Source organism: Podarcis cretensis (genome assembly GCF_951804945.1).
Source record: "Podarcis cretensis genome assembly, chromosome: 8".
Taxonomy (NCBI): domain Eukaryota; kingdom Metazoa; phylum Chordata; class Lepidosauria; order Squamata; family Lacertidae; genus Podarcis; species Podarcis cretensis.
This window is the reverse complement of record NC_137177.1, coordinates 1,095,684-1,114,083: the sequence shown is the minus strand read 5'-3', so window position 1 is coordinate 1,114,083 and position 18,400 is coordinate 1,095,684. Positions and strand designations below refer to the sequence as shown.

General features: G+C 49.5%; 1 protein-coding gene across 4 annotated transcripts in view; it reads left to right on the top strand.

Moving 5' to 3' along the window:
- LOC307221138 (uncharacterized protein) overlaps nucleotides 1-18,400 on the top strand; it is a 71,283-nt gene that overhangs the window by 32,058 nt on the left and 20,825 nt on the right. Inside the window, exons 1-3 of one of the 4 annotated variants that reach the window (XM_079985436.1) lie at nucleotides 13,215-13,684; nucleotides 16,080-16,584; nucleotides 17,148-17,229. In XM_079985436.1, the coding sequence (XP_079841562.1) occupies nucleotides 16,171-16,584; nucleotides 17,148-17,229 (496 nt within the window). In that variant the 5' untranslated portion in view covers nucleotides 13,215-13,684; nucleotides 16,080-16,170. Of the gene's footprint in view, nucleotides 1-13,210; nucleotides 13,685-16,079; nucleotides 16,585-17,147; nucleotides 17,230-18,400 lie in introns of those variants that run through there. The other 3 variants (XM_079985434.1, XM_079985437.1, XM_079985435.1) reach the window with 3 other exon arrangements.

Here is an 18,400-nt window from a genome sequence, read left to right as displayed (position 1 = left end):
CTTTATGTCATTTCTACTAAAACCACATAATTTCCTTTTCCCAACATCTTTCTAACAATCCTTAATTTTGCAATATTTTTGAAGATAAACTGAAGATATTTCTGCAAGTAATCTTTGAACTTCTTCCAATCTTCTTCCACCGACTCTTCTCCTTGGTCCCGGATTCTGCCAGTCATCTCAGCCAATTCCATATATTCCATCACCTTCGTCTGCCATTCTTCCCGGGTGGGTAGATCTTGTGTCTTCCAATACTTTGTGATGAGTATTCTTGCTGCTGTTGTGGCATACATAAAAAAAGTTCTGTCCTCCTTTCGCACCAATTGGCCAACCAGGCCCAAGAGAAAGGCCTCTGGTTTCTTCTGTAGGGTATATTTAAATACCTTTTTCATTTCGTTATAGATCATCTGCCAGGTCTTAATCTTTGGGCACGTCCACCAAAGGTGAAAGAATATACAGTGGTGCCTCGCAAGACGAAATTAATTCATTCCGCAAGTTTTTTCTTCTTGCGAGTTTTTCTTCTTGGGAAGCACAGTTTCCCATAGGAATGCATTGAAAATCAATCAATGCGTTCCTATGGAGACCGTCCGGGGACAGAGGGGAAGGCGCGCGCCTTCCCCTCTGTCCCCGGAGATTGTGGGGCTGGCAACGGGGAGAAGCGATCTTCTCCCTGCCGCCCCTTGCTTCAAAAGAGGTCCAGGGACAGCGGGGAAGACGCGCTGCGCTTCCCCGCTATCCCCGGAGCTTGTGGGGCAAGCTTCGTTTTGCGAAGCAAGCCCATAGGGAGATGCGTCTTGCGAAGCGGCTAAGAAAACGAAAAACTCCTTCGTCTAGCGAGTTTTTCATCTTCCGAGGCGTTCGTCTTGCGGGGCACCACTGTACCTTCAATCTCTTTACATTTCCAACATTTATTATCGGGCAAATGATGAATTTTTGCAAGCTTGACTGGTGTCATGTACCACCTGTACATCGTTTTCATTATATTCTCTCTTAAGGCATTACATGCCGTGAACTTCATACCAGTGGTCCATAACTGTTCCCAGTCAGCCATCATTATGTTATGTCCAAGATCTTGTGCCCATTTAATCATAGCAGACTTCACCGTTTCATCCTGAGTATTCCATTTAAGCAGCAAGTTATACATTCTTGACAAATTCTTAGTTTTAGGATCTAACAATTCTGTTTCCAATTTTGATTTTTCCACCTGAAAGCCAATTTTCTTGTCCAAATTATAAACCTCCATTATTTGATAATAATGAAGCCAATCTCGTACTTTGTTTTTTAGTTTGTCAAAACTCTGCAGTTTTAATCTGTCTCCTTGCTCCAAAATTTCCCAATATTTCGGCCAATTTGCCTCCATATTGAGTTTTTTCAGAGCTGCCATATCAGTGTTTGGAATGTGGAAAGAGCTTCAGTAAGAGTGGCAATCTCATGGCCCATCAAAGAATTTATACAGGAAATAAACCCTATCAGTGCCAAGAGTGTGGAAAGAGTTTCAGTCAAAAGGGCAGTTTCACTTCTCAGCAAATTCATTCAGGAGAAAAACCCTATCAGTGCTTGGAATGTGGAAAGAGTCACAGTCACAGTCACAGCCACCAGCTAAGTGTCCCATCAAATAGTTCATACAGGGGAGAAGCCATATCAGTGCTTGGAATGTGGAAAGAGATTCACTGGGAAGCCTAAACTTGTTATCCATCAAAGAATTCACAGTGGGGGGGAACGATTTTAGTGCGGAAAGAGCTTCAGTCACAGGCACTGGTGGAGGAAGGGGCTTGCGGAGGGAGCGGGCCGCCCCCGGCACCTCTATTCTGGCAGGGTGCCATCGCAGCAGCAGCCCCCCCCCCCGGAATGCAGGAAACAGGGAGAGCAGTCTCTCTCTAAGCAGCCAGGATGATGTCTAAAAGAAATGCCGCCGCCACTGCCGCCCCCATTCATATGCTCCCCTCTTGCGCGTTCGTCTGTCGCGGGGCCCTGGGGACGGGAGCTATGAATGGGGTGGTGGCAGCGGCAGAATTTCTTTTTGCCATCATCCTGGCCGGTTAGAGAGAGACTGCTCTCCCCGCTCCAGCTCCTTCCCCTTTCGGATGAGAAACAGAGAGAAAGGCACAGGCTCAACGTGCTGGCCATCATTTCCCTTTCACCCTGCAACATGCACTTACAAACAGCAGCCACCAAACCTAGAAGCACTTTGCACAAGACGTTCTGCTGGGGTCTCCTGGTTTGTTTCATTAAAAAAAACAAAGCGCTCACTTTAAGAAACTGAGTATCTGTCTGTCCGTAGTCCTGGATAATCCTTGGGACGGGAAGGTATATCTGGCCAGTGACAACCGGCCAGTAATTTCTTTCAGCTGGTGGGGTTACAGGAAGCCCCACCTTGAGGAAGGGGCGCACATTCCTGGAACCAACCAGCGGCGGCTGCAGCGTGAAAAGAGCAGCAAATAAACACTACTTTTTATAAATAATGATAATATCTACAACAGCTTCACAACAGGCTCCTGTCCCCAACTCGCTGGTGCCGAATGAGCCTCGGTTCTCCTCCCACCACTGACCTGAGCGGATTGCAGCCCATGGCTTCCATTTCCAGCCAGTTTACATGGGAGGCAATCCCAATCCACACAGGTTTTACTTCAGAATAAACACGCTTGGGCTCAGGCCATAAGTATTCATATTAAGGGCTTTACACACTAGTGGGACGCGGGTGGCACTGTGGGTTAAACCACAGAGCCTAGGACTTGCCGATCAGGAAGTCGGCAGTTTGAATCCCCGCAATGACGGGGTGAGCTCCCGTTGCTCGGTCCCAGCTCCTGCCAACCTAGCAGTTCAAAAGCATGTCAAAGTGCAAGTAGATAAATAGGTACCACTCCGGCGGGAAGGTAAACGGCGTTTCCGTGCGCTGCTCTAGACATGTGGTTTATATACTTAATGTATGTGTGTTTGCCTTCTGCAATTATTAATGCAGGTGGCGCTGTGGGTTAAACCACTGAGCCTAGGGCTTGCGGATTGGAAGGTTGGTGGTTCGAATCCCCGCGACAGGGTGATCTCCCATTGCTCGGTCCCTGCTCCTGCCCACCTAGCAGTTCGAAAGCATGTCAAAGTGCAAGTAGATAAATAGGTACCACTCTGGCGGGAAGGTAAATGGCGTTTCCATGTGCTGCTCTGGTTCACCAGAAGCGGCTTAGTCCTGCTGGCCACATGACCCAGAAGCTGTACACCGGCTCCCTCGGCCAGTAAAGCAAGATGAGCGCCGCAACCCCAGGGTCAGTCACGACTACCTTTACTAACCCGTCCTCTCCCATACTCAAACCTTACTTAGAGGCAAGCCCCATTCAAATGACCACAATCCCAAGCCTCTCTCCAAGGAAGGAAATCTCATTGAGTTCAGTTGCTTTTTATAACAATAACTTTTGAGTAATAATGTCTGGTTCGAAGTCCTGATTTCTTGTTTTAGCATGAGGGTTTCAATCGTACTTAAGATTTAGGGGAGGGGTCTGCTTTCTCCCCCCCCACACACACACACTCTGTTCCCCCTCCAAAGCCCTCACAGGTCCAAAAATTTATTTTGCAAGTTTTTCTCAAGTTCAAAAAGTATGGCTTCTCTTTCTCCCCCTCCCCTGCCAACCCACCATTGTTTCCTGAGCCATGTTTTCTCTAAGAGCTGGAAGTGGTTGGAAGGGAATGTCTTAGGAGGACCCCCTCCCCCGCTCTTCCTTTGACAGCTGATCAAAAGAAAATAGTCCAAGGGGGCTGGCACAGAATATGCGAGGGATGGATGTGTACTAGGAATGAAGGGGGCAGGCAGGAAAGGGCGCTGGGAGGACCCCAAAGCTGCAGTCCTAAGTAAGCATCACGACTGGGGAAGAAATCCCATAGCACTGAATGGGGCTTCACTGGTGGATCAACGTGCATGGGATGTGGCTGCAAGCAGCCTTGGTAGGGAGTAACCCCCCACCATGCTCAGGGAGGGAGGAAACATGCCAAGGATCCCACTGCGAGGATGCTTGCTAGCCGAGCTGAATAGGGCTTACTTCTGAGTAAGCACGCTTAGCGCTGCACCCTCCCAGGTCCAGAATTGGCCCAACCCAATTCAACGAAAGCCCTCAATTTCTGAATTTTGTGGGAAATGCGGGGGGGTGTGTGTGCGATTTGGGGATGGCATCTGGGCTGCTTTCAAGATTGACTCCTTACTCGGGAGTAAGTTCCTTAGACATCAATTTTACTTGATGTGGGTGATCTACAGGAACGCATCCCTTGGGTCAGCTTGCATCCTATATGTTTACTCAGAAGTAAGTCATACTGCATCCAGTGGGTCTTACAGTCAGGGGCATAGGGAGGGCTGGGAAGGGGGCAGGCGTGGAGGTGGACTGCCCTGGGTGTCAGCGCTGACTCCCAAGCCTACCTTGAGCAATGGATGGGGGGGGGGGGTGACAAAAAAAAATTCTGCACCAGGTACCACCTGACCTTCCTACACCTCTGGTCACAGGGCCCGTCTTGTTTGCCATCAAAGAACTCACAGTGGGAGCGAACTACAGTAGTGGCTGTGTACAGATTTAATTGGAGGAGACTTTAGTTCATATGAGGTAATGGTTGCAGCTGGGTTCTTTGCCACATCTGGTGCCCCATAGTAATTCCTACCACGTACCCAGAGCTGTGACTTTCAAGTCCTTGGCCAAGGTGTTGAATTCCTTCTTCACATCATGTCTGGACAGAGGGATAACAGTGATTGGGCGACACTGATGAGGTTGCTGTCCATGCTGAACTTTCCTAGGAAGGACTTGGTGTAAAAAATGTGATAGTTCATTGAATATTAGATATTATAGATTTTGATTTTGGTCAAAGTGTCCTAGTATTAATTGCATCCAGCCTTTTAGATAGGATGCGTTAGGCTTGATTTTTGTATGCCTGCATTTTGTAACCCTCATTCCACCCTCCTGTAAAGTTGTCGTGTGTAAGTTTCCTACCGCTTCCAGCCTCTTCAGACCCTAGAAGGGCAGATGATGTTTTGGGAGAGAGGTCTGTGTTGAGCTAGCATCCGTGTGAGAACTCACATCTTACTTCAGAGGTCTTTGACATGTTTGGGTACCAGGGAAGTAAGATAGGAGATAGAAATGTCAAAAGTCCCATGGAAGTCCTGGTTCCCATGGGCATGGTGTCAAAGTGAGACCCAGGAGACCCAAATGACCTGGGCATTCTGGGACACCTCAAGGTACCGTATTGTTATTGTTCTTTAATTGGCGGGTACTTAAGGTGTTAGGAACTTGATCTGCTAACTGGGGCAAGTTGATGAACTTGGGTAACCTCACAACTCCCCTCCCTCTTTGTGACATGATGATGATGTATCAGCGATGTATAAATTATGGTTCTGGAAATGTATTCTGGGTAGGGAGGGAAGGTCTTCACAGAGCTTTTAACCCATGTTTGGGACTCTTACTCTGTGTGGAGGCCTGTTGCGCAACAACAACAATTTATTATTTATACCCCACCCATCTGGCTGGGCTTCCCCAGCCACTCTGGGCAGCTTCCAACAAAATATTAAAACACAGCAATGCATCAAACATTAAAAGCTTCCCTAAACAGGGCTGCCTTCAGATGTCTTCTAAAAGTCTGGTAGTTGTTGTTCTCTTTGACATCTGATGGGAGGGCGTTCCACAGGGCAGACACCACTACTGAGAAGGCCCTCTGCCTGTAACCTCACTTCTCACAGGGAGGGAACCACCAGAAGGCCCTCAGCGCTGGACCTCAGCGTCCGGGCAGAATGATGAGGGTGGAGACGCTCCTTCAGACATACTGGACTGAGGCCGTTTAGGGCTTTAAAGGTCAACACCAACACTTTGAATTGTGTTTGGAAATGTACTGAGAGCCAATGTAGGTCTTTCAAGTGGCTGCTCCCAGTCCCCAGTCTAGCTGCCGCGTTCTGGATTTGTTGCAGTTTCCAGGTCACCTTCAAAGTAGCCCCACATAGAGCGCATTGCAGTAGCCCAAGCAGGAGATAACCAGAGCATGCACCACTCTGGCGAGACAGTCTGTGGGAAGGGAGGGTCTCAGCCTGTGTACCAGGTGGAGCTGGTAAACAGGTGCCTTGGACACAGAATAAAGATTGTGGTCTATAGACTGCTGTTTTGCTCCTGTATTTGGCTGGAACTTCCTTCTGCTAACCGCAGAGACCTGCAAGGACTTTTGCCCTGACAAGCTGGGCTGTTGAGTATCCTCACACAGTGGCGTAGCGTGGGGGGTGCGGGGGGGCGGCCGCACTGGGCGCAACATCTGGGGGGGGGGCGCTCGCACTCGCAGCTCTCTGCCCCTACCTGGCTCTCTCTCTCTCTCTCTCAGCACTGTCACAGATTTCGCAAAAAATTCGCTATTGTCACACGGATCCTCCTCCTAGCCAATCAGGAAGTGGGATCCACTTCCTCATTGGCCGAAAGGCGAATGCATGCAATTGGCTGAGCTGCTGAGCAGGAGGTGGGAGGACTCGTGGAGACGCAGGGAACTGAGTAGAAGCCGCTGCTGCAGGTAAGTCTCTCTGCATTGAAAGGGGGCACACTGGTCTCTCTGCATTGAAAGGGGGCACGCTGGTCTCTCTGCATTGAAAGGGGGCACGCTGGTCTCTCTGCATTGAAAGGGGCACACTGGTCTCTCTGCACTGAAAGGGGGCACGCTGGTCTCTCTGCATTGAAAGGGGGCACGCTGGTCTCTCTGCATTGAAAGGGGGCACGCTGGTCTCTCTGCATTGAAAGGGGGCACGCTGGTCTCTCTGCATTGAAAGGGGGCACGCTGGTCTCTCTGCATTGAAAGGGGGCACGCTGGTCTCTCTGCATTGAAAGGGGGCACGCTGGTCTCTCTGCATTGAAAGGGGGCACGCTGGTCTCTCTGCCCTGAAAGGGGGCACGCTGGTCTCTCTGCACTGAAAGGGGGCACGCTGGTCTCTCTGCATTGAAAGGGGGCACACTGGTCTCTCTGCCCTGAAAGGGGGCACGCTGGTCTCTCTGCATTGAAAGGGGGCACACTGGTCTCTCTGCACTGAAAGGGGGCACACTGGTCTCTCTGCATTGAAAGGGGGCACGTTGGTCTCTCTGCATTGAAAGGGGGCACACTGGTCTCTCTGCCCTGAAAGGGGGCACGCTGGTCTCTCTGCATTGAAAGGGGGCACGCTGGTCTCTCTGCATTGAAAGGGGGCACACTGGTCTCTCTGCACTGAAAGGGGGCACGCTGGTCTCTCTGCATTGAAAGGGGGCACACTGGTCTCTCTGCCCTGAAAGGGGGCACGCTGGTCTCTCTGCATTGAAAGGGGGCACGCTGGTCTCTCTGCATTGAAAGGGGGCACGCTGGTCTCTCTGCATTGAAAGGGGGGACGCTGGTCTCTCTGCATTGAAAGGGGGGACGCTGGTCTCTCTGCATTGAAAGGGGGCACGCTGGTCTCTCTCCACTGAAAGGGGGCACGCTGGTCTCTCTCCACTGAAAGGGGGCACGCTGGTCTCTCTGCACTGAAAGGGGGCACACTGGTCTCTCTGCACTGAAAGGGGGCACGCTGGTCTCTCTGCATTGAAAGGGGCACACTGGTCTCTCTGCATTGAAAGGGGGCACACTGGTCTCTCTGCCCTGAAAGGGGGCACGCTGGTCTCTCTGCATTGAAAGGGGGCACACTGGTCTCTCTGCACTGAAAGGGGGCACGCTGGTCTCTCTGCATTGAAAGGGGGCACGCTGGTCTCTCTGCATTGAAAGGGGGCACGCTGGTCTCTCTGCATTGAAAGGGGGCACGCTGGTCTCTCTGCATTGAAAGGGGGCACGCTGGTCTCTCTGCCCTGAAAGGGGGCACGCTGGTCTCTCTGCACTGAAAGGGGGCACGCTGGTCTCTCTGCATTGAAAGGGGGCACACTGGTCTCTCTGCCCTGAAAGGGGGCACGCTGGTCTCTCTGCATTGAAAGGGGGCACACTGGTCTCTCTGCACTGAAAGGGGGCACACTGGTCTCTCTGCATTGAAAGGGGGCACGTTGGTCTCTCTGCATTGAAAGGGGGCACACTGGTCTCTCTGCCCTGAAAGGGGGCACGCTGGTCTCTCTGCATTGAAAGGGGGCACGCTGGTCTCTCTGCATTGAAAGGGGGCACACTGGTCTCTCTGCACTGAAAGGGGGCACGCTGGTCTCTCTGCATTGAAAGGGGGCACACTGGTCTCTCTGCCCTGAAAGGGGGCACGCTGGTCTCTCTGCATTGAAAGGGGGCACGCTGGTCTCTCTGCATTGAAAGGGGGCACGCTGGTCTCTCTGCATTGAAAGGGGGGACGCTGGTCTCTCTGCATTGAAAGGGGGGACGCTGGTCTCTCTGCATTGAAAGGGGGGACGCTGGTCTCTCTGCATTGAAAGGGGGCACGCTGGTCTCTCTCCACTGAAAGGGGGCACGCTGGTCTCTCTCCACTGAAAGGGGGCACGCTGGTCTCTCTGCACTGAAAGGGGGCACACTGGTCTCTCTGCACTGAAAGGGGGCACGCTGGTCTCTCTGCACTGAAAGGGGGCACGCTGGTCTCTCTGCACTGAAAGGGGGCACGCTGGTCTCTCTGCATTGAAAGGGGGCACGCTGGTCTCTCTGCATTGAAAGGGGGCACGCTGGTCTCTCTGCACTGAAAGGGGGGCACGCTGGTCTCTCTGCACTGAAAGGGGGCACGTTGGTCTCTCTGCATTGAAAGGGGGCACACTGGTCTCTCTGCACTGAAAGGGGGCACGCTGGTCTCTCTGCATTGAAAGGGGGCACGCTGGTCTCTCTGCACTGAAAGGGGGCACGCTGGTCTCTCTGCATTGAAAGGGGGCACGCTGGTCATTCTGCAATGAAAGGGGGCATGCTGGTCATTCTGCATGTTGAGCTGACCAGATGGATTGAAGTTTGGTTGGTTCAACAGTGACAAGACAGATTTCGATCCATATGTAGCTGCTCCAGCTCAACATGTAAGCCAGTGGGTCTAGCAACCTTTAATTTTTTATTTTATTTTATTTTAGTTTTTGCTGAAAGAGTAAGGCAATAGGCATGAAGGTGAATAAACATTATGTTAAGAGTAAAGAAATGGTTATACAATGAAGGGGTGCTAAAAGTGCAGCAAGGCAAGAAAGTGATTTTTTTTCTTTTTTAAGAATTTTAGCTCACCGAAATAACTCGACTTTGGCACCACATTATCTTGTATAAGGAGGTCAATCCTGATGAGCAGGTTGCAAACTGGTCAGCTTTAGATTTGCTTCTCTGGGTGTATAAGTGGAAGCTGCAAGAAAGTTTAACTAATTTTGTTGTCACATTAAGAATCTTTCTTACTATCACAGTTTCTACAGCGAGTTGTGAAAGAAGTTTCTCAAAACTTAAACTAATTAAAACATATCAGAGATCTACAATGAGCCAAGAAAGACTGAGTAATCTAGCAATACTGTCCATTGAGAGAGACTTTAATGTAGATTTCAATTCCGTTGTTGAAAAATTTGTGCTAATTAAAAGCAGACGAATTTAAATTAATCTGTATATACAGATTGATATCTTGCACTTCTATTAAAGAATTACAATTAGAGGTACAGGATTGAGGAAGTTGGCTCCATCTAGCCCAGTCTTGGATCATCTCCAGGGTATGGCTCCATTTTGATGTTTAGTTTTTGTTCTTGATATTTTTTGTCGTTTACGATGGTTGTGAGACGACATATAATAGCATGGCCCATGCTTGGTTACTACATTTGTAGATTTGTATTCATAGACCTGCTGAAAATGTGGAGAATGTGTAATGCATGTTCGCACTCAATAAAGTGTTTGAAAATAAACTTGCATTTAGATGCATTTTACTTTAATTACATCAGTATTTTCATAACAAACAATACATGTGCTTAGGGGGTAAGGGTTTCTTTAACTAATCTAGTGAAAGAGACTCGAGTGCTAAAATCCACGGGTTAGGGGGTGCAAATTACTTGCCTTGCCCCGGGTGCTGACAACCCACGCTACACCACTGTCCTCACACCCCAGAATTTTCCATCTCAGAATCCAGAGCCAGAAGGCCCAGAGAGTCAACAACCAGCTGCACAGCCTTCATCAACCCAAGGGTCAGTCAGTAGTGGTACGTGCTACACTTTAATCAGTGGAAGGCTGCATGGAGCAGATAAGGCTACGCAAGCAAGCTCTCCCAAGGCTCTTCCATTCCTTCCCTTGTCCTTGGCTTGAACAGAGCAAGGCAAGCACATGTGACTGACACTGGCCTCGCCCCTCCCAGGCAGAGAAGTCTATCTTTCACACTTCAGAGAGCCCTTTCAGTGCCTGCAGCATGCACTGCAGATTCCCCACAGGCAGAGAGAGGCCTTGGGGATCAGGGAAGGGATCCTCGGAGGGATCCAGAACTACCTGCCGAAGGCAGGAGGCCAGGCTGCAGGTTGGTAACTGGACCTCATCCTGACTCTGACGTAAAAGGGAAGGGGGAGACCAGGCTCCAAGCTAACAAACTTTTGCAGAAAATGGAAGAACTGGAATCTCTGTTTATGCTGCGTTTTTGGACCCGTGTGCTAGGTCATTTTCACAAGGTCAGCAAAGCCCTTAAAAAATCAGACCGGTTATTGAGCTCTTGTGCAAGTTTGTACACTTCACTTCTGGATTTTTAAAGGAAAATTAGAGAAGATTTTGATGAGCTTGAGAAACAAGCCACCTTGCCAAATGTCCACTACAAAACAAGGAGACAAAGAGCGAGGGAATGGCAAAGAAATGACAGAAGTGTACCTGGTGCCTTAGATGCACTATCTTCCAAGAGATATGGTAGGTTTAGAATAAAATCCTTTATTCCTATATTAGATGCACTTGAAGCCAATTTAAAAAGAAGAAGTACTGCGTACAGTGATATTGTACAATTGTTTGCCATTCTTGCTAATTTGAAGCATCAAAGCAAGAAATTAAGCAAGGTGTCGAACTGTTGATGGAAGCATACCTAGAAGATATTGATCTGAAACTTATTGATGAACTTTTGCACTTTCACCTGTAAGTGACACAAAGCCATAGGCTTACAGCAGAGCACTCTCTGTCTCATACAGACCTTTATCAAATTATATACAAGCAGCGGCGTAGCGTGGGTTGTCAGCACCCGGGGCAAGGCAAGTAATTTGTGCCCCCTAACCCGGGGCAAGGCAAGTAATTTGCGCCCCTAACCCCTAACCTGCCGCCGCTGCCAGCTTCTTCTTGCTGCTGCCTGGGCTGGGGTATTTACGGTAAGGTAGCCACGGTGGCGGCGGCGGGTCCATGTCAGGTGATCTGAGGCAAGTTGCCGCTGGCGCTGCCGCCCAAACGACGCCGCTTGCCCGGAGGAGGAGGAGGGCAGAGAGGCGAGGAAAATGCAACATGGCCCAGCAGCTGCAGCAGCAGCGGCGGCGGTGGGGCTGTGAGGAGGGGCTGCCTGGCGTGCCCTCTGCGGCCCTGACGCGCGGGGACCGCGGCGAGCGCTGAGAGCCACTGCCTGCCGGACGCCTTCAGCCCGGACGCGCGCACAGCTCGTCGGTTCTGCGAGACATGGGGCTCTGCTACAGCCTGCACCCGAGGCTCTTCGGTGACTCCGGAGGCGGCGAGCGCACCCCCCAGATGTTGCGCCCGGTGCGGCCGGCCCCCCCTGCACCCCCTATACAAGGAAAAATTTCAGATGGCCTTTCCTAATGTGGAAGCAATCTTGTGGCCATTTATTTGCCTTATGGTCACTAACTGCTCAGGGGAGATGAGTTTTTCAAGACTCAAAAGAATTAAAAATGAAATAAGGGCCGCGATGTCTCAAGAGAGGTTGTCCACACTGAGCATTCTGTACATTGAAAGTGACAAACTTAGACAAACAAATTTTGATGAAGTTTTGGATGATTTTGTTATGAGGAAGGCTAGGGGGAAAACATTTTAGCCTTACTGTATATGATGGTTGTAGTTTACTTCGTAATATGCATTTTAAAACTGAATTTTTAATGACAACATAAAGTAGATTCTAAAAGTACCACACTGTCAGGTAATCATGGTCATATTATTTACACTTCCCAGGCAATATAATTTGTAAACTCAAGGTGTTTTTTTAAAAGAATAACATTACAACTTCATTTTCCTAAAAATTAATGCTTATTCCACAAAAGGTTTACAAAGTTCAGTTATTGCAAAAGTTTTTCAGTGTTAATATTATGTATTTTTTAAAATCACCATGGAATTGAACAATAACGTCTTATCTCCTTTAGAGGAGAAATTGTGAATTGCAGAATTTTCAATCCCCATCATCATCCTTGGCTTCACTCAATTTTGTTTAACACTCTTCCATTTTCTAGTCCTGAGGGTGGGGGATTGGGAGGGGCCTCACAGGTGAGGGGTTGAAATAAAGGAGGAGGACCACCCGGAGGACGGCCTTGCAGAGACACTCCTGGCCCCTTGCAGGACAAGAAAGCAGCCTTGTTGTGGGGTGGGGGAGGAACCTCAGGCGACCCCTCTGGGCCTTTCACCCCGCAAGCTGTTGGTAGAGCCGGGGACTAAGAGGCCATCCAAACACCCCAAATCCCATTCACCCACACAAGATGATGAGCCTGAGTGGCCCCCACCCATAGAAACCCCCCTCCCCCTTCTACAGCGAAGAGGCTTGTGAACCCTTCAATGGAGTCCCGAAACCCCGCAATGAAACAGCAGGATTTCTCAAAGAACCATCGCTGACCAATGGGCATCGTCCAAAGGTGACAGGCAGCCAATCCGAAGTCAGGAAGCAGCGCGATCCGCCAGGAGAGCTCGGCTCTTTTGCGCGACTCCTTGAGCGCAAGGAACGGAGAGCAGAAAGCGGAGAAGAAGCGCGCTACAAAATGTAGCAACAGCGGATACAATGTTTCCTCCTGTTTCCTTGTTTCTTGCAAGACAGAAACAGAGGGCGATCCAGGCTCCCCTCCCTCCCTCCCCCTTCCTCCCTCCCTCCAGCAGAAGGTCCTTTGCCCTTAGGGGGAATCCAGCTTCGCCCCAGGATTCACCCCACACCCCAGGCAGAAATCCGGATCCTTCCAGGGGAGAAGCGCAGGAAAGCCTCGCGACTGGGGGGGGGGGGACGTGTGAGTCCCGTTCTTGCTCTTTGGGGAAGCAGCTCCTTCCAAGGCGGGGGGGGGGCTGGAATGACGGGGGGGGCACTTTCTCCTTTATGCATGACAACCACTCCTCTTTTGTGACCATGGCGTGACGCTTTGGTGATGGTGGGAGGGGTGCATTGTGGGAAAATCCCTTTCACCCCTTGCTGGGGGTTCTTTCTCTTTGCCACCTTTGAACCTTCCTTGCAAAAAACAAAGATCAGGTCTACTGGCCGCTATTTTCCTTCTTCAGCTTGGCTGGAGTCTCCTTTTTTTGCTGACCGGAGGTCACTGGGGGGGGGGGGGGGAACGATGTAAGGCCCGTAAACCCGATTATTTTATTTAACCCTGTTGCTCCTGCTTCAGGGAACAGCTGAGAAGCCAGACCAGAGGGCTGTCAAAATAAGTCCCTCCTGGAGGCTGCGATGCCCGGGGCTCCTGCTTTGCAGAGGGAGGGGGGGAGCCCGGCTCGCCAAGGGTTAATCGGAACTGAGCTGCATTCCTAGAGAGGACAGGAAATAAGGGGGGAGAACGAGGCCCCCTCCCGCCCGCCGCCCCCCCCTTTCCTCTCTTCCAGGGGGAGGTTTTCGTCTCCTTGGCAGGAGCTGCGTCGGTGGCACCTTTGGGATCTTGTAAGTCTCCTCTCTCTTCCCCACAGGGCGCAGGGGGGAGAAGGGGGCAAGTCCCAGGGCGGCCAGGGAGGGGGGGGAGATTAAATTAACTCTGCTGCAACTTTGTTGTTGTTTAGTCGTTTAGCCGTGTCCGACTCTTCGCGACCCCCTGGACCAGAGCACGCCAGCCACTCCTGTCTTCCACTGCCTCCCGCAGTTTGGTCAGACTCATGCTAGTAGCTTCGAGAACACTGTCCAACCATCTCGTCCTCTGTCGTCCCCTTCTCCTTGTGCCCTCCATCTTTCCCAACATCAGGGTCTTTTCCAGAGAGTCTTCTCTTCTCAGGAGGTAGCCAAAAGTATTGGAGCCTCAGCTTCAGGATCTGTCCTTCCAGTGAGCACTCAGGGCTGATTTCCTTCAGAATGGAGAGGTTGGATCTTCTTGCAGTCCATGGGACTCTCAAGAGTCTCCTCCAGCACCAGAATTCAAAAGCATCCATTCTTTGGAGATCAGCCTTCTTTATGGTCCAGCTCTCACTTCTATACATCACTACTGGGAAAGCCAGAGCTTTTACTATACAGACCTTTGTTGGCAAGGTGATGTCTCTACTTTTTAACATGCTGTCTAGGTTTGTCATTGCTTTTCTCCCAAGAAGCAGGCATCTTTTAATTTCGTGACTGCTGTAACCATCTGCAGTGATCATGGAGCCCAAGAAAGTAAAATCTCTCACTGCCTCCATTTCTTCCCCTTCTATTTGCCAGGAGGTGATGGGCCCAGTGGCCATGATCTTCGTTTTTTTGATGTTGAGCTTCAGACCATATTTTGTGCTCTCCTCTTTCACCCTCAATAAAAGGTTCTTTAATTCCTCCTCACTTTCTGCCATCAAGGTTGTGTCATCTGCATATCTGAGGTTGTTGATATTTCTTCCGGCGATCTTAATTCCGGCTTGGGATTCATCCAGCCCAGCCTTTCGCATAATGAATTCTGCATATAAGTTAAATAAGCAGGGAGACAATATACAGCCTTGCCGCACTCCTTTCCCAATTTTGAACCAATCAGTTGTTCCATGTCCAGTTCTAACTGTAGCTTCTTGTCCCACATAGAGATTCCTCAGGAGACAGATGAGGTGATCAGGCACTCCCATTTCTTTAAGAACTTGCCATAGTTTGCTGTGGTCGACGCAGTCAAAGGCTTTTGCATAGTCAATGAAGCAGAAGTAGATGTCTTTCTGGAACTCTCTAGCTTTCTCCATAATCCAGCACATGTCTGCAATTTGGTCTCTGGTTCCTCTGCCTCTTCTAAATGCAGCTTGCTCTTCTGGGAGTTCTCGGTCCACATACTGCTTGAGCCTTCCTTGTAGAATTTTAAGCATAACCTTGCTTAAACTGCTGCAACTGGACAGTGCCAATCCTGGATGTGTTGCATTTGTGACCATTATGCTCGTTTCCCTTGGCAAGCAGTAAAGCTCTGCTGGATGAAATATATAATTGCCGCTGATCTATTATTATTTTTTTAATCCTGCCATGTGTTTGAGTTTTTACTCTGCTAACTATATGTGAGAGTTCTGCTCTGGATCAATATTTAAATGACATAAATGTGTTCCCAAGGATATTTGTGGGGATTCAATGAGGAGGGGCAGACCCATGGATTGGAGAAAAAGGTGGGATAAATACCGCACAAATCAAAGGAGGGAGCCCATCCATTAGGGGCCAGTTTCGGAGCCGTCTTCCAGGGCAGTTCCACACAGAGGACCTTGCAACCACCTCATGGGATCCAGAGCGGGAAGCCCCATGGCCCCCTCCTCTCTGTGCCAACGGCTGGAGCTTCCAGTGGGCACTGCCAGTCCCCGAGGCCACCTGAGGGACCATGCTGGATGCCAAAGAACCTCCCAGCAAGTGGGGTGAGGGGGGGTTAAGCTATGTGACACCAGCATCAGCATCATCATCCCATTTTCACCCTCAGTTCCCAAGGCAGATTACAACATTAAAACACAATACTGAAAAGAACTTTAAGCCACGTACAATCACAGAATGAAGGGCAGTCCTACTTTCGAGAGCTGTCCTTTGGTCAGGTCAGGATCTGGCCCTCAGAACAAAGGAAAAAGGGACCCCACCCCAGTAGTCTGTCTTGAGAACAGGGGAGATTCCGAATTCTGGGAAAGGAGACAGGCGCTGGAAAGAAATGTGCCCTGGCATTGGGGGGGGGGAGGGACCCCCACTCTTGCCTTGAGTCCAAACTACACTTGGTACAAATGTCTCACTTGTCAATTCTGACTTCATTCTTTCTCTTTTAAAAAAGAAACTCTGAGTCTGTGCTGTGATTCCTGCAAATATTTCTCCATGCTTGCCCAGGGAACCCTTTTCTCCTCCTTACTGTGTATCAATTTTATATCAGAAAAATGTATTTGCTTTTTAGGATTTGCCAAAACCTCTCATTAGGACAGGCAGAACTTGGCAGAAGACCTAGGGACTCCTTCCGATCTCTTGGAGGCTTCCTGAGAACAGAGATGGATGAGCAAGACTCAGCTGGCCCTGAAGCAGGAAGAGGCCATGCCATGGAAATGAGGAGCAGTGGGGGATTCTGGGAAAACTCCATGCAGAGGATTCTGGGTGAGGAGGACACCCTTTGCTCAGAGGTGCAGAGCCAGCAGCTCAGTCAGTTCTGCTACCAGGAGGCCAAAGGACCCCGAGAAGTTTGCAGCCAACTCTACCACCTTTGCCATCAATGGCTGAAGCCAGAAAGGAACACGAAAGCTGAGATGCTGGACCTGGTGATCTTGGAGCAGTTCCTGGCTGTCCTTCCTCCGGAGATGGAGAACTGGGTGAGGGAATGCGGAGCGGAGACCAGTTCCCAGGCGGTGGCCCTGGCCGAAGGTTTCCTCCTGAGTCAGGCAGAGGAGAGGAAGCAGGCAGAGCAGCAGGTGAGAGAGACTTTCCTCTGGATATTCCCAAGGGGCTCCAAAGAGGAGGGAGAATATTCCCAAATCATTTCCTAATGGCCCATCCTTTTTTGGAAAGCATCCAATGAATGATATCGGACAGCCCTAAATTTTTTGTGTCCTAAGCCACACGGGTGGCACTGTGGGTTAAACCACAGAGCCTAGGACTTGCTGATCGAAAGGTCGGCGGTTCGAATCCCTGCGGCGGGGTGAGCTCCCGTTGTTCGGTCCCAGCTCCTGCCCACCTAGCAGTTCGAAAGCACCCCTAAGTGCAAGTAGATAAATAGGGACCGCTTTCTAGCGGGAAGGTAAACGGCATTTCCGTGTGCTGTGCTGGTGCTTGCTCACCAGAGCAGCTTCGTCACACTGGCCACGTGACCCGGAAGTGTCTTCGGACAGCGCCGGCTCCTGGCCTCTTGAGCGAGATGAGCGCGCAACCCTAGAGTCGGTCACGACTGGCCCTGACGGGCAGGGGTACCTTTACCTTTACCTTTAAGCCATTCCATTTCTAATCTACTTTTTTTGAATCCGTGTTGCTCTTTCAGGGGAAGGATCTGTTAGCAGAAATGGGTCCGGATTCCTCTGAGGCAGAGAAGACTCTGTTGGACTCCAGAGAGAGGCCTCTGGGTAAGGAGGAAAGAGTTTTTTCTCTGTTGGGTCACATTTTGTGGTTTCTGAAACTAATCTGTGAATTCTTTTCATCTTATTGGAGAAGTCAAGGGGGACCCAGAGCCCAGAGAATTCAATCTTGGGAGGGGGGGGGAGTCACAGAGGACCAAGAGCCCAGAGAAAGGGAGATGTGTTTTTGCACAACTAGTATGTCAAATGGGTACAAACGTCCACATTTAGGTGGCAACTCCTACTTGGTTGAAGGCGCACCTGTACTTTTCCTTCTGTTTTTTTTTTTTAAAATGATTTTTATTAATTTTCCACACATAAAATGAAGAACAATGTAACACAGTATTACTTCATAATCATCAATTCATAATCTTTTTTCTTTGACTTCCCCATACCTCCCTATCCCTGCATCCTTGTTTAAAATTCTTTAGCAACCCTTAAGTCCATTGTCTTAGTTCTTTTTCATAAATATTTCTTAAGTTTTTTTGTTTACTGCTGCAATTCTTTACTTCTTACCCCCTGACATCTTAACATTCCTCAATTTTACAATTATTTTTAAGATATATCTTGAAGTTCTTCCAGTCCTCTTCCACTGTCTCTTTCCCCTGGTCCCGGATTCTGCCCGTCATCTCAGCCAGTCCCATAAAGTCAATCACCTTTGTTTGCCATTCTTCCAGAGTAGGTAGTTCTTGCGTCTTCCAACACTTTGCCAGTAGAATTCTTGCTGCTGTAGTGGCATACATAAAGAATGTCCTATCCTTCCTTAACACCACTTGGCCCACCATGCCCAAGAGGAAAGCCTCTGGTTTCTTAGGAAAAGTCCACTTAAGAACCTTCTTAATTTCATTATAGATCATTTCCCAGAAAGCTTTAACCTTTGGGCAGGTCCACCAAAGGTGGTAAAAAGTGCCTTCAGTCTCATTACATTTCCAACACTTATTATTAGGCAAATGATAAATTTTTGCAAGCTTGACTGGGGTCATGTACCACCGGTAGATCATTTTCATAATATTTTCTTTTAAAGCATTACATGCAGTAAATTTAATACCGGTGGTCCATAACTGTTCCCAGTCAGCAAACATAATATCATGACCTATGTCTTGTGCCCATTTAATCATAGCTGATTTCACCGTTTCATCCTGTGTATTCCATTTTAACAGCAAGTTATACATTCTTGATA